General features: G+C 45.5%; 1 protein-coding gene across 2 annotated transcripts in view; it reads left to right on the forward strand.

The window, feature by feature from the left end:
- The window catches only part of trrap (transformation/transcription domain-associated protein), a 47,307-nt gene that overhangs the window by 20,748 nt on the left and 4,120 nt on the right, over positions 1-22,439 (forward strand). For both annotated transcript variants that reach the window (XM_029251953.1, XM_029251954.1), the window contains 29 exons: positions 18-155; positions 478-588; positions 1,286-1,432; positions 1,720-1,933; positions 2,319-2,444; positions 2,611-2,757; positions 2,858-3,054; positions 3,905-4,026; positions 4,714-4,927; positions 5,201-5,380; positions 5,737-5,883; positions 6,214-6,333; positions 6,859-7,146; positions 7,240-7,377; positions 7,557-7,669; positions 7,765-7,900; positions 9,506-9,697; positions 9,828-10,023; positions 10,179-10,444; positions 10,612-10,712; positions 13,136-13,337; positions 13,554-13,715; positions 13,808-13,898; positions 14,075-14,274; positions 16,410-16,671; positions 17,862-18,087; positions 18,702-18,919; positions 19,160-19,344; positions 19,493-19,696. In XM_029251953.1, coding sequence (XP_029107786.1) covers positions 18-155; positions 478-588; positions 1,286-1,432; positions 1,720-1,933; positions 2,319-2,444; positions 2,611-2,757; positions 2,858-3,054; positions 3,905-4,026; positions 4,714-4,927; positions 5,201-5,380; positions 5,737-5,883; positions 6,214-6,333; positions 6,859-7,146; positions 7,240-7,377; positions 7,557-7,669; positions 7,765-7,900; positions 9,506-9,697; positions 9,828-10,023; positions 10,179-10,444; positions 10,612-10,712; positions 13,136-13,337; positions 13,554-13,715; positions 13,808-13,898; positions 14,075-14,274; positions 16,410-16,671; positions 17,862-18,087; positions 18,702-18,919; positions 19,160-19,344; positions 19,493-19,696 — 5,043 coding nt within the window. The remainder of the gene's footprint in view (positions 1-17; positions 156-477; positions 589-1,285; positions 1,433-1,719; positions 1,934-2,318; positions 2,445-2,610; positions 2,758-2,857; positions 3,055-3,904; positions 4,027-4,713; positions 4,928-5,200; positions 5,381-5,736; positions 5,884-6,213; positions 6,334-6,858; positions 7,147-7,239; positions 7,378-7,556; positions 7,670-7,764; positions 7,901-9,505; positions 9,698-9,827; positions 10,024-10,178; positions 10,445-10,611; positions 10,713-13,135; positions 13,338-13,553; positions 13,716-13,807; positions 13,899-14,074; positions 14,275-16,409; positions 16,672-17,861; positions 18,088-18,701; positions 18,920-19,159; positions 19,345-19,492; positions 19,697-22,439) is intronic.

Below are 22,439 nucleotides of genomic sequence, written 5' to 3' on the forward strand. Positions count from 1 at the left end.
CACTCTTTGTTTGGCAGTCGGATTTGGACGGCGAGTCAGGGAGCAGCGGAGAGGGGACCAGCACTCCGTCTGGGGCTGTGAAACGTGGTCTTTCCTTGGATTCGAGTCAAGATCTGAAGCGGTTCCGCACTGCTACTGGAGCTGCGGTCAGCACGGTAAATACCTGTGAACAAAGCAGCCTGCAGCCCACTGTGCTTGCATGAGCTCAACTCCTCGTTCACGTCATACATTTCGCACCTTTACTCTGTGATAACTGGTAAAAAGATCCCGTCTAACGGCACGGCCTTCGCTGAAGCTTTGACACCACTGCAAGTGTTGACGGTTCTTAAGGTGCTGTGTGTGTGTGCGCGCGCATGCGCACTGCAGTGTTCTTGAGTTTTTGATGTTTGGGTGATAGTGAATAGTGTAAGTTTGATTTGATTTTAATTCCCACTTGGTAAACAGCACCCCCCCCCACCACGCTATGTGTCGTTCTAGGTTTTCGGCAGGAGTCAGTCTACAACAGGGGCGGAGGCTCTGCTCACTAAGCCCCTGGAGAAGCAGCACACAGACACTGTGGTCAGCTTCCTTATTCGCATTGCCTGCCAGGTACTGTTGGTCGCCTGTGTACAGCTCTAGCACCTGTATACCTGTGGAGTGTGGGGATGCCATCAAGTCTGTCTGTCTAACTCGTTTTGCTCCTGGTTCCAAAGTCACTTTTACCCCCAGGTTCTGTAAAAACGCCTCATATGGCTGTGATAGATGGAAATACTAAAACTGAATATTTCTTTGTTTAAAAATTTTGAGCGGCGTTCAAGTGAACGGAAATGTAAAATTCCTGAGAATAAAAATATTACATTCACAAACTCCTTTTTCTGTTCCATGGTTCAGAATCGATCCCATATGCGTGTGCTGTATTTTTCTCCATGGTAGCAGTACGTCTCTTCTGCCTGGTGCCATTAGAATCGGCAGCGCTTGTCAGATGTGAGCTGTAAACAACATGGAAGCGAGTTACCTTCCGGTGTGCCATACTGCTATTGTGTGAACTCAGTAGCTGCAGGTTACACCTACACTGCTACAGACGAAATTTACAGAGTAGTGGGGAAATGTGCTGTTTTTGGAGCAAAAGCAATGAGGAAGATGGTGAGCATCCTGTAATAATGTGGGGGAGTGGTGATGTTATGTAATACAGCGACGTGGCCATGTACCTGACTGGTGGTGGGGTGTGTGGTGCGAATTGTCATGATTAGATACAGCATGGATGTGATTGATTGGGAGACGAGCAATAAAGTTGTGATTTGTGCAGGTCAACGACAGCACGGGTGCGCCAGGCTCTCCTGGGGAGCTTCTTTCCCGCCGCTGCGTTAGCCTCATGAAGACAGCCTTGCGTCCAGATATGTGGCCCCGAGCAGAGCTTAAACTGCAGTGGTTTGACAAGCTTCTCATGTCTGTGGTGAGTGTGGTGGTGGTGGTGGCAAGCGGGGGCTTGGTGGAGGTTGTGGCTTTACAGACTAGTGAGGGCCGTGTATTGCTCACCTTGATTTCACTATGACTGAAATCCTCTTATTATTGTTTGCTTTTAGGGATGAATGTAGCTCCTTGATGTTCAAGCACAGCCCCAAAGCACTTGAAATGACCATTCTTTGTCAACACAGTGCTATTTGAGCACCTGGGATAAAAAAAAAACTGTACCATGTGAGCACACTTTTTTAATTTTTTATTTTTTAAATATTCTTTCAGGAACAGCCAACCCAGGCCAACTTTGCCAACATCTGTACAGGACTGGAGATCTTGCACTTCCTGCTGACAGTGCTACAGTCCCCAGCTATCTTGGCCCACTTCAAGCCCCTGCAGCGTGGTATCGCCGCATGTATGACCTGTGGCAATACCAAAGTGCTGCGTGCCGTGCATAACCTGCTCTCGCGCCTCATGAGCATCTTCCCCACTGAACCCAGTGAGTGGAGTGAAGTGGAGCGGGGGAGGGGGACAAACAGTGTGCACATTTTCTCTCTATTACTGTGAAAGTGTAAGAAGCAAAGAGTAGCTGAAGCAGCTTATGAGAAGCACTTTTAATGGAAACAATATAAACCACCTGGATGATTAAAAACAATGGGATGGGCTGGAATTCTCATCTGTGGGTGTCGAATATAGTTTCCAGTGCGTCTTCCAGTGCAGCACTTCCTCTGTAGTCCAGAAAAACCATTGGCGAGATCTTCAGCAGTTTTTCTCAGCACAGCACAGAAGCTGTGTTCGTGCAAGGTTGTCAGCCACTACATGCTTCTGTCTGCTGAGCGAAACACTCTGGGTAACACTGTGCTTCCTGCTCTCTGTCCCTGAAGGCTCGTCCACAGTTGCTTCCAAATATGAGGAGCTCGAATGTCTGTACGCTGCAGTGGGGAAGGTCATCTATGAAGGGCTCACCAACTATGAGAAGGCCACCAACGCCAACCCTACCCAGCTTTTTGGTGAGAATTAACCAGGTGCTTTCTAGGTGTGTCCGAAAATGACGGGAAATGTGTGTATGTGGTTGATATTCAGCCCCTGGTGTTGTCAGTCTGTGAGCCTTGTGCACAACTGTGAAAAGTGCTCAGTGTGTCTTTTCTGTACTTGTGCTCACTCTTCTGGCTCAAGGTACCCTGATGATCCTCAAATCGGCGTGCAGCTACAACCCCAGCTACATCGACCGGCTTATCTCCGTGTTCATGCGCTCGCTCCAGAAGATGGTGAGAGAGCATTTGAACCCTCAGACCAACGCTGGAACCACAGAGACTAACACAGGCAAGTTTCTGCTATCCACCCCATGGTTTGTGGCAACCCTGGAGTGATGTACCACATGAACATGTGCGTGACATGCCTGCATTTGGCTGCCTTCTTTCAGTGACCAGCGAGCTGGTGATACTGAGTCTAGACCTGGTCAAGACCCGGCTGTCGGTCATGAGCCTGGAGATGAGGAAGAATTTCATTCAGGTCATTCTCACCTCCCTCATCGAGAAGTCAACCGACGCAAAGATCCTTCGTGCTATTGTGAAGATTGTTGAGGAGTGGGTGAAGAACACATCTTCTATGGCCAACCAAGTGAGTTTAATCAATATAGGCAGACATTGTAGATCGTGGCCTCCAAAATCACTGGTACCCTGTTGTTGTTATATGTCATCGAGTCGGTCGACTCATGGCAATTCTATGGATAGTTGTCCTGAAAAGCGTCTGGTCTTCTGCCAACTGGATGCTTTTCAGGTCCCTTTTTTTGGTATCTTGTATAAAGATGCAAAAAGCAGTATTAAGTAAGCAGCATAGGTAAAACAGCTATGTGTAATGAGAATTATAACAATCCTATATACTGAGCACTCGGCACCACTGGGACAATGGGAGGGCGATTGGGTGGAGCGCATAAGGGCTGTTGGTAGGAATGACTTACATTTATCCATATAGCTGCTGCTTTTCGCCAAAGCAACTTACATGTTATGTTACAATTATTAACCCATTTATATAGCTGGGTAACATTACTGGAGCAATTTACATTTAGGGTTAGTACCTTGCTCAAGAGTACTACAGCCGGAGGTGGGGATCGTACCTGCGACCTTTGGGTCCAAAGGCAGTAGCACTAACCACTACACTACCAGGTGACTTCAGGTAGCTCTTTGAAACAGTGCACTTGTCCCCACACCTGGCTGTTGAAGAGCTCCTCTGCTTAGCCAGGGTGGCATGAGCAAGGCAAGTCCTTGACCACAATACCCACAAGTTTGTCGATTGGCTTCTCTACAAGTCCTTGAAGTTTGCGCGTTTTTTGAATGCAGTGGTTTCCTGCTCTACGCAGTTGAATTTGGGGACGCATGAATGGAGCCTTGATGTGGTGCTGCTCAGCTCAGCCCACCACTGAGTACAAGAGCAGTAATGACGTCCTGACGCGGTTTGTCTTTCCACTCAGGTGCCGAATCCCAGGGAGAAGTCCATTTTACTGGTGAAAATGATGACCTATATCGAGAAGCGCTTTTCTGAAGACCTTGAACTGAATGCTCAGTTCCTAGACCTTGTTAACTATGTGTACAGGTAATTCAAGCAGTAACACAGTGCATTGTGGGTTACTGCGCTCACTCAAGCAGTGTGAAGCAGAATTTGCACTGATACTGGGAAGCTGGTAATAATATTCTGACAAAAGGAAGAATTCTTTATTTTTTGCAGAATGTTTCATTCAGATAAAGTTATGTGTCATCTAGAAGCCAAAAATATCTTAATTGGTTCTTCAGAAGTATTGAGTAGTCAGTCTGAGCTTCCCACACTCAGTGCACAAGCATCACAAGCTGTACGGTACAGACCTATTTACGTGTGGTCGTGTGAACTGTGCTCTTGATTAAAACGCACAACGATCCTGCCCCTCCACACTTATACTGTGGGGTGTTTGTAACGTATGACGCTTTTAAGACTGGTGCTGTGATTTTTAAAAATTAATAATTGCAAAACATTTTTATTTTGGCTAAAGATCAATTCATGTGTTGGGTTTCCTTGTCATGTATTTTGTGGCTTCTGTTTGGCACCAGGCTAGGAGAGTCCACTTGAATGCTGCTATACATCTGGCCGTTTCCCAGCAATACTGGACTCTACACTGTATTGCTAAACGGTGCTTTTCGCCTTATGTCACTGTTGATGCTGCTGTGTCTGTCTGCCACTTTCAAGCACAAATGTGGCATGCTAACGACTGGTTTTCTAACCTCCTGTCTATATTTGCCCCATTGTAAGAGATGAAAACCTCTCAGGGAGTGATATCACATCCAAGCTAGAGCCAGCATTCTTGTCGGGCTTGCGCTGTGCCCAGCCACTCATCCGGGCCAAGTTTTTCGACGTGTTTGACAACTCCATGAAGAGACGTGTCTACGAGAGGCTTCTCTACATCTGCTGCTCGCAGAACTGGGAAGCTATGGGCAACCACTTCTGGATCAAGCAGTGCATTGAGGTACGGTGCATATGTACAGCATTGTCTAACAAGCACTACTATGTGGCAATTTGTAGAATTTTAGAACTGTCAGAAGTAGCACAGAACCATGGTCCAAGTGGGGGTAGATGGGCAGAATGAACACTTTCCAAGACACCACCTGCTGTAGTCACTGCATAATGTGAGCAAGTAAACTGAATGGTCAAGGTTGTATGCACACACTTGCTTTGTGTTTCATACAGGAAGACAGAACTGTGTTTGAAACATTGCATGGTGACTTTGTCGTCCCCACAGCTGCTGCTGGCAGTGTGCGAGCACAATGGCACCATTGGTACCAGCTGTCAGGGGGCCATGCTTCCGTCTATCACCAATGTCATCAACCTGGCTGACAGCCATGACCGCGCTGCCTTTGCCATGGCAACACACATCAAGCAAGAGCCCCGTGAGAGAGAGAACAATGAAACCAAGGAAGAGGTGAGTTGCGTGCCACAAACAAGTTACGAGTTCTTCATCCCGATCAATGACGTGAGAAGCAGCACCAGAATAACCTTGAGTCGGGTTGAGTTGAGTTGGGCTGGTTCTTCCCTTCATAGCATTGATTCATAGCATGTGTGTGAAATTGAAGACATGTCGTTAAGTTTGTTGACAAGTTGACTTTAGGCACAGCCTACTAAAGTCACCGGGTTTTGCGTGCCATCTGCGGAGCTATTAGTGTCCCCCGGTACCCGTAATCTTCAAGTGAGAGCGCAATGTGGGTGCCATTGTGGTGTGAAATCACATTTCAGCCCCTTCCTTCACCCTTGTTGCTCTGCTGTTTCCTTTGTCCCCAGGATGTGGAGATAGACATAGAGCTGGCCCCTGGGGATCAGAGCAGCACTCCCAAAACAAAGGAGCAGGCTGAGAGGGATGCTGGAAATCAGCTGCACATGCTTACCAACAGGCATGACAAATTCCTGGACTCTCTCAGGGAAGTCAAGGTGAGCGGTTCCAACCCTGTGTTGGTGTTCCTCGGATTTCAGCTGTGTTGATACTTAGACCTTTACCAGTCTATTAGAGATGAGCTGCATGACCGATGGAAGAAAAAGATAGCTTTAGATCGATGAAAACCAGCACGATTTAGTTCTCTTCTTGCTGCTCTGTAAAATGTTGGACAAGTTCCTTAGATTCAGAAGAAAGTTTATCTTTTCAGGACCTACCTGCCTGTTCATGGACTTTGCTTTCCTGGTGCTGTATACTTGCGCACATTCAGATAACAAAATCAAAATGATGGACTGTTCTAGAATGCCTTTATCTGGCTTCTGTCACAGACTGGAGCTCTTCTCAACGCCCTCGTCCAGCTGTGCCACATTTCCACCCCTCTGGCTGAAAAGACCTGGGTGCAGCTCTTTCCGCGGCTCTGGAAGATCCTGTCAGACCGACAGCAGCATGTGAGTACTGCTGCTGAGGTCGCTGCTGAGGTCACTGCTGAGTGCCACTTTCAGTTGCGTCAAATTATAGTAAGATCCTCTCGGTTAGCGTCATTTAGTGTGGACACAGTGGCACAGCAAGTAGCACTGCTGGCTCACAACTCCAGGAAGGTTCTCTGAGTAGTTTGCATGTTACCCCTGTATTTGCGTCGGTTTCCTCCTGCTATCCACAGGGGTGTTTGGTGCCAGAGTGAATTTCCCCACAGAAATTAATAAAGTATAATCATTGTCGTCCAGATATAGGGTATAAGTGCTTGGAAATAACAAATGAACAAAAATCTGTAGTGCACGTCTTAATGTGTTCCTGTAAGAACCATACGTGTCCTAAAGCAAAAAAAGGAAAAGAAGAAAGTGGTCACGTGTTGGTAATGATGCGCTGCTTAGTAGCGACACTCTAGGAAGTGCTGGTGCTCATATAATTCTCTGTGTGTGTGTGTGTGTGTGTGTGTGTGTGTGTGTGTGTGTGTGTGTGTGTGTGTGGGGCAGGCCCTGGCGGGAGAAATCAGCCCCTTCCTGTGCAGTGGCAGCCACCAGGCACAGCGAGACTGCCAGCCCAGTGCACTGAGCTGCTTTGTGGAGGCCCTCTCGCAGTGTGTGCCCCCAATTCCCATACGGCCCTGCGTGCTCAAGTACCTGGGCAAAACTCACAACCTGTGGTTTCGCTCCACGCTCCTGCTGGAGCAGCAGGCCTTTGAGAAGGGGCTCAGTCTACACCTAAAGCCCAGGCAGAGCAGTGAATTCTATGAGCAGGAGAGCATTACACCACCCCAACAGGTGAGCTCCATAGCTGGTGTTACACACATGCAGTATGCAGTCACTGACAGTTTTGGTGCGTGTGAACGTGTCTCTTGCTGTGTCTTTATGCAGGAGATCCTGGATTCCCTAGCAGAGCTCTACTCGCTACTGCAGGAGGAGGATATGTGGGCAGGGCTGTGGCAGAAGCGCTGCAAGTTCCCTGAGACAAGCACAGCCATTGCTTTTGAACAGCATGGCTTCTTTGAGCAGGTACTGGGAGAGTGGGAGGCAGAGAGCCACCTCTCGACGTGCATTTAGTGTTACGTCCTATTAGTTAGTCTCTTCTAGTTGTTTGCCGTGTAGGAGAGTGGCACGGTAGCTTTCGCCGGCTGCGGTTGAGGGTCACAAACACATTCAGCAGAGCCAGGTGTCTTGACTCTCTTTTCCAGGCCCAGGAGACCTATGAGAAGGCCATGGAGAAAGCACGTAAGGAGCACGAGAGGAACAATGCCCCTCCTGCTGTCCTACCAGAGTACCAGCTGTGGGAGGACCACTGGATCCGGTGAGAGGCTCCTGAAAGACTGACTTCCTGTGCTTACTCTTCTCTGTTTCCTCTTAATGCTCTTCTCTAAACTCTTGTGTGCTTTTATCCTCTAGGTGTTCCAAAGAACTCAACCAGTGGGAAGCCCTGACAGAGTATGGCCAGTCCAAGGGGCATAGCAATCCCTTCCTGGTGCTGGAGTGTGCTTGGAGGGTATCCAACTGGGCTGCCATGAAGGAAGCCATGGTGCAGGTATGGCCATGCATGTTCTCAGCCAAGCTCTTACTTGTAGTCCTGCTGTGTGCATGTGTGTGATTCCTGGAGAACTGAAGACAAGCTGATTGGATTGTACTTGTCTGGTATTGCGTTCTAGGCCATTTAGTCAAAGTTTTTATAGCGAGTGGGGCGCGGTGGCACAGCGGGTTTGGCCGGGTCCTGCTCTCTGGCGGGTCTGGGGTTCGAGTCCTGCTTGGGGTACCTTGCAACGGACTGGTGTCCTGTCCCGGGTGTGTCCCCTCCAGCCTTACGCCCAGTGTTGCCGGGTTAGGCTCTGGCTCACCGCGATCCCGCTTGGGACAAGTGGTTTCAGACAGTGTGTATGTGTGTGTATTTATAGCAGTGGTGCATGAAAATGGATGAGATGGATGACAGAACAATGAGCCGTCTAGCTTTTTGTTTCTCTTTAGGTCTGTCAACACTGCTTGATGTAGGGCACACATTTAGACATGCAGATTTTATGCTATTTTACATGGGAATGGGATTCAGCAGGTTCGGCACACTTTTTTTCTGGAGCTTGTGTTTTAAAGGCCTAGTCAAGGTAACTGATAATGTAATTTTTGGTAATTGACACATGCAGAAAAAGGTTCCATTATAGCAAAAAAGATGATTTGTTGGGTCATGAATGTGTGCGTATAGGAGACATAATGTAAATGTGTAAAACAGAAATGCAACAGAGAAAACCACTCAGTTCACCGTATCAACGAGTAGAGCAAGAACTCTCAATGTGATAGGAAGTGTTAGATAATAGCAAGTAGTACAAAGTTCTGAGACTGGTTTAAAAAAAAAAAAAAAAATCAGATATTTAATTCAGCTGGTAACGTAGTGGTTAGAACAACTCCCTTTGGAGCCAAAGGCCACAAGTTCAAATAGCATCTCCAGCTGTATAACCCGTGTGTAAGGTACTTAGCTTAAATTGCTCCGTTAAATTTACCCAGCTGTATAAACAAGTAATTGTAAGTAGCTTAACGTTGTAAATTGGAGAAAAGTATCAGCTAAACAAATAAATTTTAAATGTAATTCAGACAGTTCTGATGGTGAGATATTGTAACATTATCAGAAATAGTTCAGCTGTGAAAAGTGGGATCGTCACAGCTACCATGAGCTACACTTACAGGCACAGTGGAAGGAGCTAACACAATTAGCTGTTTGCACTAAAGTTGATCATTGGCACATCCTGACACCAGGACAGAATATTAATATATTAATACATGCCTTAAAAGTGTATCAAAACAAATATGAGCATTTCGTAGTACAGTAAACGAACTGAAAATGAACTCTTTGATGCTGGGCCAGTAAACGGTCTGCTAAGCTGTGTGTGTGTGTGTGTGTGTGTGTGTGTGTGTGTGTGTGTGTGTGGCTAGCCTCCAGAACCCTTAAAATCCGTCCCTGCAACAACTTTAGTAACAGTTAGCGAAATCCATGAGAACACCAGCAGTAGCAGTGGGTCGCTCTTGTAGTGTTTTGTAATTCTTCTAATTCATATCTTACAAACAAGCAGACGTTCTCATATCAAGTGAAACGCACAAAGGTTATGTGATCAGCTGAGCCACACAGTGAGGTGCTCTACATATGTCTCAGGTGGAGCTCAGTTGCCCCAAAGAGATGGCCTGGAAGGTGAACATGCATCGAGGCTACTTGGCTATCTGCCACCCCGAAGAGCAGCAGCTCAACTTCATCGAACGCCTGGTAGAAATGGCTAGTAGCCTGGCTATCCGTGAATGGAGGCGGCTTCCCCACATCGTATCCCATGTCCATACGCCCCTGCTGCAGGTAATTACTTCTTTGCCAGATGTATTTGTTTCCTGCACTTTTGTTTTTGTTCAGCACTGTCATAGTGAGAATAGCACTCTGTAAAAATGAATTGAATTGAATCTTCATATTGACTTCATGTGCCCCTAAGGCTGCCCAGCAAATCATTGAGCTACAGGAAGCAGCGCAGATCAACGCCGGCCTACAGCCAGCCAGTTTAGGGCGCAACACCAGCCTGCATGACATGAAAACAGTGGTGAAAACATGGAGGAACCGCCTGCCTATTGTTTCCGATGACCTCTCACACTGGAGTAGCATCTTTATGTGGAGGCAACACCACTACCAAGGTAATTGCCATTATCTACCATCCCGTCTGTGAAACTCGCGTGTCCTGAGTCTATATGAAGTCTTGGGTTTGTCTTTCATCACTGACAAACTTCTTCATTTTATACCAGTAAGTGACTTTGTGTTGTATATATTCTCATGTTTCCTTCTCAACCAGCTATTGTGACTGCGTACGAGAGCAGCACACAACATGACCCAAGCTCCAATAATGCCATGCTGGGTGTGCATGCTTCTGCCTCTGCCATCATCCAGTACGGAAAAATTGCACGTAAGCAAGGCCTGGTCAATGTGGCACTTGACATTCTCAGCCGCATCCACACTATTCCCACCGTGCCCATCGTGGACTGCTTCCAGAAGATCCGCCAACAGGTCAAGTGTTACCTCCAGCTGGCTGGTATTATGGGCAAGAATGAATGCATGCAGGTAGGGGTTGAAACTGTTGTGAGTAAACTAGTGTACCTGTTCAGGATACTTTTCAGTAAACGAAAGCAATGAAATTTTCCTATTCACATTCTGAATTAGTTTGTACTGAAGACAGCATGAGCAGGAACCAAGGTGATTGGTGGACTGTTTCTCTGTTTTTCCACCAGGGCCTGGAGGTGATTGAGTCAACCAACCTGAAGTACTTCACCAAGGAGATGACAGCGGAGTTCTATGCTCTGAAGGGCATGTTCCTAGCGCAGGTCAACAAGTATGTACAGGAACACTGTGTTCTTGCATCTGTTTTGATTCTGAATTTCAGTGAAAGGGTCACTGTTTGCCTTTAGAAGTGCTCTCTGTTTTGGGGAATGCTGTGTTCCAAAAGACGCAAGCACTTTTTAAATAGATGGAAACAATTTTACAGAGCACACTGTCTTCCAGAGGTTTCCATAAAGGTTAAATGTTCGGCTAGATGGTACTCAGATCTAGGGACTGTGGAGGCCATAGAAAACATTTAACTGCATTGATGGTTTTAGTAAAAGCACTCTTCAGTCTTAGTGGTATGTATGGGAGCATTCATTTAGCACAGTCAACACTGAGAAACTGTAGTTAGTGCATAGGGTGCACCTGCTTCACCAAAAAATAGAACGTCCCTGTTATTTAGCTGCTGTATGACAATGAAAAGCCCTTGTTCCTCCAACCAGTTTTTTGGGAAAGTAGAATACACTGTTGCTACTGATCAGAGGACTCTTGTTAATGTTGTGACATGTTTTCAATGTGTAGGCATCAGCCCTGCATTGGCTCTTACAAAAGCACAGCCCTGCTGTAAATGCAATTTCCTAAAACTCCATTAACATACAGTTGACATAGGGTCATACGGTATGAGTCTTTTCTGGTGTAACTTCTAAGGCCTTTGTTTTGTGCTTTTTAGCAGGTGCCCTGCCCATTTTATTGAAGTTCAGCTTAAAACCATTGCTTGTCTTACTTTGCTGTTTCTGTTGGGTTTGTGGGTTTTTACTGTAGCCCATCTCTTAATTGATTAGACAGGCATCCCTCAATTTACAAACTGCCTTTAAATTCTGATACAAATTTTTTGATTTGTGGGGGAAAAAAAAAATCAGGATAATGAAATTTGAGATGTGACCAAAAAATCTTGAAAGTCACAGATTGTGAGTGAAGTACAAGTACAGTAATGTGCTGTAGTTGGACTGTCTGTATCCACATCTCTGTTGCTGCATTAGGGCTTTGAGTGTTGCATTATAGGAAGTGTATAAAATTCCACAGGAGTGTATGTTGGTCACATTGTGTTGTTTCAGGGAGGATATAGCGCAGCAATTATTAGGGAAGTTTACCAGAAGATTTTTCAGGTTATTTATGCACATTTTGGGAACAGTGTGCAGTTTGAGAAAGTTGTTTACAGTAAATGCAACACAGTCACTGGATCCCTGTTTGGTTTTTGCTCATCCTGAGCAGAACTGATCAAGAAAAGAGGAAATTATCCCACAGGAGTAATTTTCAGTGGAGACAGAAAATTGCCCTGGGTTTTCAGAGCATGGTGTGGAAGCAGGACAGCAAAGGTAACAGGTGTAATGCACTTTTGTATTATCTGAGATGTACATTGCTTTGGGGAAAAAAGTCTCACTAAATGTAAATGTGTTTTATATCATGCTGAAATCGTGAGTTGATTTATACTATTTATTGAGTTGTATAGATGTCCTATACGGGCTGTCGGTGTCAAATTTCAATATCTGTACCGTTTTAAGGAATGGATTAATTTTGTAAAGGAATGCCTGTATTTGGTTTTAAATAGCTTTAGATGAAATGTCACTGAATGAAAAGAATGCAAACATTTATGTTCTTGAAAGAATTGAAACAATGAAAATGTGAAGATTAGTGATTTTTCCAGATGAGGTTCAGTAATTTATTTGCAGTTGCTTCCATTTTATAAGTGTTCAGGTAACATGTTTAGTAGGTTTGCAATAATTCCTTTGTCAACCATACTTGGGACCTGGGATGTTAGTTTGCCAAGCCATCTTTTTGGGACAGCCTTGTACTCCCATTTGTACACACTGTTTACTGAATATTTGCAGGGTGGATAGAAAAATGTTAGACAGAGATTTGGTGGGAAAACAGAGTACTTAGTATATTCCTGTGCATCCTAAAGGAGTTTTATTATATACTGACTCTGCTCCAAACACAATGTGAGTTTTTTAAACAATGCGAGTTCCTCTTTATACAGCTGAGTCATTTTTTCCTGGCACCATTCAGTTACCTTTTTCAAGAGTGCTCCAGTAGTCCAGACGGTAGATGTTTGGGTTTAAACCTGTGATTCGAACCCTGGTTGCACCACAATGGCTCTAACTGCTTTGCCACTGTTGCCCTGTAGTCTGCAATTCATTTTTCATAATTGCAGGTCTGCAGATTGTAGCTCTTAAAGTGAAAATTTCACTTGCTTGAGAAACAAAGTAGAGGAAAGGTGAAGACTCTCCAACCAGGATTTTGTAAACCATGATATGTAGTTTTTAAATTAACAAAGTATAAAGATTGAATCTAAAATGTACACTTTTGTTTCAGAAAAGAAATAGTGCTGTTACCAGACCACTTAGCATTTCCAAAGGTGTTCTCCGGGTGTGTCTTCAGAAGCTCTTTGGCTGTTAGATGAGTGCCTACTTGCGCTTGGTCTTGCTCTTATAGGTCTGAAGAGGCAAACAAAGCGTTTTCAGCTGCTGTGCAGATGCATGATGTACTGGTGAAGGCTTGGGCGATGTGGGGGGACTACCTGGAGAACATCTTTGCCAAAGACCGGCAACTGCACCTGGGAGTGTCAGCCATCACTTGTTACCTGCATGCATGTAGACATCAGAATGAGAGTAAATCCCGCAAGTACCTGGCCAAGGTAAAATACCGCTTTTCACAACCTCTGCACTCTAAAAAAAAAATTACACTTTGATTTCTAATGAAGATTGAAATCTAATATTGTGAAAAATTTTGTGAATAGACTATCACAGCCAGACATCCACAGACACCGGACCCCACTCTTCATTACATAAGCTATACTTCATGCAACCTCAGATAGACTTCTTGCAGTTTAAACTCCATTTATCTGTTTCAGGTACTTTGGTTGCTAAGCTTTGATGATAAAAACACACTGGCGGATGCAGTGGAAAAATACTGCATTGGTGTGCCACCAATCCAGTGGCTTGCCTGGATCCCTCAGCTGCTCACCTGTCTGGTGGGCTCTGAAGGAAAGCCATTGCTCAACCTCATCAGCCAGGTATGCAGCATGTGAGCATCTGTATTTGTGTGTCTCTGAGTTTGTCCTGTGAGGTGATGCTCGGAGCAAATTACTCAAGGCTTTTTCTGCAGGTAGGGCGCATGTATCCACAAGCAGTTTACTTCCCCATCCGAACCCTGTACCTGACACTCAAAATTGAGCAGAGGGAGCGCTACAAAAGCGGTAAGCCAGAAACACCGTGCTTGAGGTCTTTTCCTTGGATAAATGTCAGTGATTGAGATGCATGCTGTTAAACATGCTTATCTGTTAACGTGAACAGAATTCATGTAGCCATGACCATGTCATCCCATACAGATGAGTTCATTGAGCCTGACTGTGTTGCTGACTGTTTCTTCCAGACTCTGGCCAGCAGCAGCCGACTTCAGTAGGTGCCCCACCTCATTCGGCCTCGGACCCAGGGCCTATCCGTGCAACCGCACCCATGTGGCGGTGCAGCCGCATCATGCACATGCAGAGAGAGCTTCACCCCACCCTGCTGTCATCACTTGAGGGTATTGTGGACCAGATGGTGTGGTTCAGGGAAAACTGGCATGAAGAGGCAAGTCTGGCTGCTGGCATCACTGTACTGAACACCTTTGTAGTTTTGGTTTTCTGCCTCTTGTGCATGGGACCACTAGGTCGGTAGAGGGGGGAGCGTAGCAATCTGGCTGAGTTGTAGCAAGTGATCAGGCCTTCTGGGTATCTGGAAGCAGATCTCTTGATGGTTTTGTGGGTCATAACCAGAGTCTTGAATTTGATGTGGGCAGCTATAGGAAGCCAGTGGGGAGGGATAAGAAGGCGTCATACATGGGAACACTTTGGCAGGTCAAACCCAACTCTTGCAGCACTGTTGTGTATCAGCTGAGGAGGTTTCATGGCAATAGCTGGAATGCCAGACAGGAGAGAGCTACACTAGTCCAAGCAGGAAATAGCACCATAGACTGGACCAGGAATTGCATAGTTTGAGATATAGGCAGAACCTGTGGATGTTATGCACAATGTATCTAAGACTGGGTTGTGGTTTTGATATGTTGAGACAAAGGCTGACAGGCTCTTAGCTGATGAGGCAGGTCTGATGAACAAGTCATCCAGTTTGATAGAGCGTCCTTGACAGGAGGATGAACCAGCTGGAAGGTGAAGGATCCCAGTTTTAAAGAGGTTGAGTTGTACGTTGTGATCGGTCATCCAGCAGAGATGTCCGAGATGCAGGGGGTGATACGCAAGGAAACGTCTGTAGCTCCCAGGGGAAAAGAGAGGAATAGCTGGGTATGGTTGGCATAGCAGTTGTTGGAGAATCTGTGAAAGGTGAGGATAGGGCTGAGGGAAACGCTGCAGGTGGAGAAGAGTAGGGGGCCCAGTATTGAGCCCTGTGGAACATCAGTTGAGAGAGACTGAGGGGATAATCGTAGATCATTCTGGTAAGGAATGCAGAGTGATCACAGGTTCCTTGTTGTAGAATTTTTGACAGAAAAGGAAGAAGAGAAACTCACCTGTAGTTCTGGGCTGAGTCTAGATCCAGAAACGATTCAGCAGTGAGATAAGGGCAGTTTTGAATGTAAAATTGGAAGCAACTACAGGAGAGCAAGGAGTTCATGATCATGGAGATAAGTGATTGGGAAAGTGTCCTATAGGAAAGGTGAAGGGATGGGATTGAGGGAACAAATAGGTCATGACTCAGGTGGTGGATCAGTATTAGCAAGACATGGATTGATTAAGATGTAATAACACAGTGGTTCCCGTTCACAATTTTTGGTCAATGCAGCCCAACAATTTGTAAAGCCCACTCAAATTTTGTGTGTCAACCTTTTATTAGCCCTGAAGGAAATTGCAGGGTGTTGTAGGGTGTGCATGTATGTATGGGTGTGTCTGTTGTATTGCTGTCATTCATAGATGGGTGAATGACAATGGGGAGTGTACTGCACACTGTCTAACCTTGTAAGTCACTTTGTGTAAAAGTGTAAGGTAGTGAATAATTGTAAATGGCTCTAAAGAAGAGTGCCTGCTACATAAATACATAAATGTAAATGTCTTACATGGCTCAGCTGTCAGGAGGTGTGTGAAATCCACAAGGTCCTTGTAAATGTGGGGAAATGCTTTGTAAAGCAGAGTACAGGTATTAAATGAAAGTCGTCATTTAAAAGTGACATTCTCAACCCTAATGAGTGGATCTTGGGGTGTGTCTGCACCTTGCATAAGGGTTGGATGGCAGGAGCAGGCTTTGGATCATCACACTGTAAAGAAATGCCCTTCACCGCTATGCCTCCCTCTGTCTTGGGATTAATGTACAGTAAAGATGAGCACTTACTATGAAATTTTCGAAACTCTTAAAATTTGAATTTTCACATCTTCTCCCATTCTGGTGGTTTGCATAGTTCAAGTGGCATAGCAAGTCGTTTAGTTTGTCCTTGTGCAGTTGCCATACCTGTCTTGCTTTGTGACTTGCACAGTAAAACACAGTAAAGCTGTCTTGATTGCAGTGCTCATTGGGTGATGTTTATTGGAAAATGAGCTGTAGATCTCATCAGTGAACAACCACAGTGCATTGTTTCCTCTGTACTTTCAGAATGAGTGAACTGTGCAGTGTGACTTCTGTTAACACCAAAACAATGCTATATGGGATTAAGGTGAATAATGTGAGAGCCCAAAGTTGTTAAATCCAGTCATCCTTGACCTAAAATACTGTTCCCCTCCCAGGTTTTAAGACAGCTGCAGCAGGGCTTGGCCAAGTGCTATTCTGTGGCTTTTGAGAAGAGTGGAGCTGTCTCGGATGCCAAGATCACCCCCCACACCCTCAATTTTGTGAAGAAGTTGGTCAGCACGTTTGGGGTGGGCCTTGAGAATGTGTCCAACGTGTCCACCATGTTCTCCAGTGCTGCATCTGAGTCGCTTGCCCGACGGGCCCAAGCTACAGCCCAAGATCCGGTCTTTCAGAAAATGAAGGGCCAGTTCACCACAGGTATGATTGGTAATTTTATTTATTTATAACTGAAGACAAATTATTGGGAATCTTATTTCTATTAAAACTGACACGTCACCATGCCCTTTTCTTCCTTTGCTTTCTAATTTATTACCTTTTATTACATTCTAAGAATTTACAATAAGACACTGCATATGACAAAAGAAAAAAATAAGATTGAGTAAAAATGAACAATTGACCAATATTTGATTATTTTAAAGTAATCAAAATGGTATGCTTTTAGTATACTAATTTGTTTTTGAAAACAGTAATGAACCTAAGATCTGAAAGATATTATAGTATCATACACATTGATGTTTCCTGACTCTTTGGGAAGCCAGTGCCAAGGTTTTCTCTGCGTTACTCAGGATTTTGTCATCAAAACTTGTGTGTAGACATATATATGGAAGTTCATTTATGTGTTAGTAAATCGATTTTATAGAACGTACATGTTCAGTTGGGCACAACATGTTCAGTTGTACCCTAAATTATTGTCGTTGCCTTTTTCCTGTAACACGCATACATCGTGTCTGTTTTGTGTTGGCCCAGAGTCGCCCAGTGAAAATGTGTAACTAAAGTAGAGTCCCGTCTCCAAGGAAGTGTTTTTACTTCTAAATAATAAGTTTGTTTTCTGTTGGAACTAAATGAATTGACTTGATTGGTAACTCTCTCTATTATTCTGTCCCAGCCATTTATTGAAAACTTTTTACATTTATTCATGTAGCAGATGCTTCTCTCCAAGGCCGACGTACATCTCCGAGAACAATAACAGTGTGTTATGCCAACAGGAGGAGATTTGCACGCACATGCATGATTCTTGAGTACAGTCCATTTGTCACGTTCCACCATACAAAGCAGTATACATCGCAAGAGTTATTAAACAAATTACTGACAAATATTAAACATAAGATACATACACAGTCATCGAGCACTTGCGAGATCTGGGGAGAATTTAAATACCTTAAAACCATGACCGTGGAGTGCAATGCACATGAACCCTGACTTTGAAGTGTGCCACTGCAGCAGGTGCACCTATAACCCTCAGACCCAGAACTGGACAAGGCGTCTCATCTTAAAGGATTTTGTGGCCCCTCCCTCTCATAGTTCTGTATTCTTTTACACATGGTGCTGCGTGTGTTATTTAAATGCACTGAATTTTATATCTTCCCCCCTCCTTTTTTTGCTACCAGACTTTGACTTCAGCGTGCCAGGGTCTATGAAACTTCATAACCTTATTTCCAAGCTCAAGAAATGGATCAAGATCCTGGAGGCCAAAACCAAACAGCTGCCTAAGTTCTTCTTGATTGAGGAGAAATGTCGTTTCCTCAGCAACTTCTCGGCCCAAACAGCAGAGGTCGAGATTCCGGGGGAGTTCCTCATGCCCAAACCCACGCACTACTACATCAGAATTGCGAGGTAATGTCTAAAGGCAGTGCGTAAACACTGAGTGCGAACGGTGTATGCTGCTATCCATTATCTTTACTTGTTACTTTCAGTATTTTCTCATAAACTAAAGAATTTGCCCTTAAATGTTAAAGAATGTATTTGTGTTTGTAATTTAGCTACTTACAGGCTTCATGCAAAGCAAGAGAGTGCTTATAAACTCTCAAGGTGACAGTGGGTACCTCATAATCCAGGATGAAATATTGTCTTGCAGCTAGAATAAAAGTGACTGAATGTGACATGTTGCACTTCAACCAAAGGCATGTGAACAGTCGTAAACAAGCAAAGGTTTGTTTTGGGGCATGGTAAAATACTTACGTACGGGAAAGTTGACGTATGAATTGTAGAAATGGTTCTGAGACGACCGATGAAGAAACGTCTGGAAAGGCAGCGTAACATGAAGAGACGTGTAGCTCACGTGATCATGGACACAAGCTTGTTCCGTAACTATGGAACAACAAGGGCCTGTGAGTGGTTCTGCACTGGGGGAGGTCCAGTGGGGGCAGTGCACTGGCCACAGGCAGGAATACACTGATGCCGATGCCAGAAGGCACATAACAGTTGGTGTTGCTGCCGTGGTTTGCTAGGTTCATGCCACGGGTGGAGATTGTCCAAAAGCACAACACGGCAGCGCGGCGACTATACATACGCGGCCACAATGGAAAGATGTACCCCTATCTGGTCATGAATGACGCCTGCTTGACGGAGTCGCGCCGGGAAGAGCGCGTCTTGCAGCTCCTGCGTCTGCTGAACCCGTGCCTAGAGAAAAGGAAAGAAACAACCAAGCGCCACCTCTTCTTCTCAGGTAGACCTGCATAATTCTGCTCACCTGTGCTCTCTGCTGAAGAAAACTACTGAAGTCTTTTTTTTTTTTTTTTTTTTTTGGTCAATGATAGACTTCACCTCTTTGAACAGCATAGCGGGCTGTGCAGGGCTTGTGGGAACAGCCATTCAGATGCATTTTGGTGGTCGGGTGGGGTGCTGCTGATATGATACTCAGAAAAGGTTGTTTTGAATGACACCCTTGTCCCTGCCTCCTTCGCAGTTCCAAGGGTGGTGGCTGTGTCCCCTCAGATGCGGCTAGTGGAGGACAACCCTTCATCACTGTCTCTGGTGGAGATCTACAAGCAGCGCTGTGCCAAGAAGGGCATTGAGCATGACAATCCTGTGTCCCGCTACTACGACCGCTTGGCCACTGTTCAGGCACGCGGCACGCAGGCCAGCCACCAGGTATGCTTCCACGATGCACTCCAGGTGGCTGAGTCACCTCGAGGCAGGGATCTCTTTCGTTTTGTCTGTATGTGAGCTTGCATGTACGTATGTTAATGTTTTTGTTCAAGTTTGTTCGTACATATGCTTCAATGTGTGTCCCCCTCAGGTGCTACGTGACATTCTGAAAGAAGTGCAGGGGAACATGGTTCCGCGCAGCATGCTTCGGGAATGGACGCTTCACATGTTCCCCAATGCTACGGACTACTGGACCTTTCGCAAGATGTTCACAATCCAGCTGGCTCTTATAGGTCTGGCTGAGTTTGTGTTGCACCTCAACCGTCTTAACCCAGAGATGCTGCAGATTGCTCAGGTAGCACTTGGCCTTCTCCTTGCTGACACTGTGCTTCTGGACTGTTTTTCATACTTAAACCCTTGATTTTGCATCACAAAAGGCATTCCACAAAAATCATCTTCGAAGAGAATATTTTCTCCTTTCTTTACACCACATGTGTTCATCAAATGTCACATTTGCTTTCATGCAATAATATGGCACCCTTGGTTATTCTATGTAACGGCTTGCATTATGTAGACATTTTGGAGCACAGATACACATAATGGTAATGATACACCAATCACCCAAAACATTAAAACCACTAACAGGTGACGTAACATTCTCATTACAGTGGCACCTGTCAAGGGGTGGAGTATATTAGGCAGCAAGTGAACAATCACACACACACACACACACACACACACACACACACACACACACACACATTTTCAGAACCGCTTGTCCAGTTCTTGAATTTCATGTGTTGGTAAGGATCTGAGCAACTTTGACAAGGGCCAAATTGTGATAGCTAGACGACTGGGTCAAAGAATCTCCAAAATGGCAGGTCTTGTGGAGTGTTCCCGGTATGCAGTGGTCAGTATCTACCAAAAGTGGTCCAAGGAAGGACAACCGGTGAAGCGGCGACAGGGTCATGGGCGCCCAAGGCTCATTGATGCACGTAGGGAGTGAAAGCTAGCCTGTCTGGTCCGATCCCACAGAAGAGCTACTGTACCACAAATTGTTGAAACCCTTAATGCTGGCCATGGTAGAAAGGTGTTGGAATACACAGTGCATTGCAACTTGATGCGTATGGGGCTGTGTAGCTGCAAACCGGTCAGAGTTCCCATGCTGACCCCTGTCCACCGCCAAAAGTGCCTACGTTGTGGATGTGCGTGTCAGAACTGGCCCGTGGAGCAATGGAAGCAGGTGGCCTGGTCTCGTGAATCACGTTTTCTTTTAGATCATGTGGACGATTGGGTGTGTGTGCATCTTTTACCTTGGGAAGAGATGGCAATAGGATGCACTGTGGGAAGAAGGCAAGCTGGAAAAGGCAGTTTGATGCTCTGGACAATGTTCTCCTGGGAAACCTTGGGTCCTGGCATTCATGTGGATGTTACTTTGACACATACCACCTACCTAAAGATTGTTGCAGACCAAGTACACCCCTTCATAGCAACGGTATTCCCTGATGGCAGTGGCCCTGCCACACTGCAAAAATTGTTCAGGAATGGTTTGAGGAACGTGACAAAGGGTTCAAGGTGTTGACTTGGTCACCAAGTTCCCCAGATCTCAGTCCGATCGAGCATCTGTGGGATGTGCCAGAAAAACAAGTCCAATCCACGGAGGCCCTGCCTCCCAACTTACAGGACTTAAAGGATCTGACAGACCAATCTCATACTTCCACTTCCACACAGTTCCTCCCTCAGTCTCCCACTCACTCCCACACGTCTTAACGTCACTCGCATTTGCTCAACCACACCTGAAGATAAAGAACAGGAAACAACCCAACAGAACAAAACACATGAATGCAACAAACCGACGTAATCAAATGACAAACAATACTGCAGGGTATTACAATATTATTTCTAGCTTGTCTCTCAATGTTACATTTTCTTTCATTTCTTATTACTCAGTACTTGTCCAGTGCAAGGTCATGGAAGTCTGGAGTTTGTCCTGGAAACACAGGGTATAATGTGGATGCCCTGATGGGAGAGCGTTTGGCTCATGGACGTTTATGCCAAAAAGAAATGAAGAAGAGATGTTCTTCTCTGCCTATCGTCTTGCACAGGAGCACTATGCCATTCAAAGTGCTGTGAATCTTTGACCCCCTGCTGTAGTATTCTTGAGCACGGTACACCTTTGAGGGACAGAATGAAGAGCTCCAGTAAAAATTAACTGTCTGCATCAACAGAGCTAATAATTAGCTAAATTAAATAATTAAAAATTAATCTCTTCACTTGTGATATCGGATTTATTCAAGTTGTTTTTGTCATTCATCTATGTAGTATTGTATGCAGCGCAACGAAATGTCGTTTCTCCGGAGACAGTGGTGCAACACAGACCATAGTACAAGACAGTAAATAAATACACAGGATGTGGACGTGGGCTGTGAACTGTAGGCAGTTGTAGCGTATAGCGTTATGCTAGGTTTGCTGTTAGTGCCAGGTGAGCGTTGGGAGGCAGCTGGGTGTTGAGTAGTCTGACTGTCTCAAGGAAGAAACTGTTGCGGAGTCTGCTGCTGGTGGCGCGGATGCTCCTGTATGTCCTGCCAGATGGCAACAGGGCGATGAGTCCACGAGAGGGGTGAGAGGGGTCGTCCACAATGCTGTTGGCCTTGCGGATGCAGCGGTTGTTGTATGAGGTGTCAGTGGCGGGAAGAGGGACTCCAATGATCTTTTCAGCTGTTCTTATCACTCGCTGTAGGGTCTTGCGGTCGGAGACTGTGCAGTTCCCATACCGCATGGTGAGACAGCTGGTCAAGACGCTCTCTATCGTCCCCTGTAGAAGGTAGTGAGAATGGGAGGGGGGAGTTTGGCTCTCTTCAGCCTCCGTAAGAAGTGGAGACACTGCTTGGCCTTCTTGGCTAGGCAGGTGGTGTTCAGGGTCCAGTAGAGGTCCTCCATCATGTGCATACCAAGAAACTTGGAGCTTTTGACTCTCCATGGTTGTTCCATTGATGTGCAGTGGTGAGTGATCTTTTCGGGTGTTCCTGAAGTCAGCAATTATCTCTTTATCAACATTTAGAGAGAGATTGTTGTCTTTACACCATTCTGCGAGCTGG

This window comes from Scleropages formosus, chromosome 5, assembly GCF_900964775.1.
Source record: "Scleropages formosus chromosome 5, fSclFor1.1, whole genome shotgun sequence".
NCBI lineage: Eukaryota > Metazoa > Chordata > Actinopteri > Osteoglossiformes > Osteoglossidae > Scleropages > Scleropages formosus.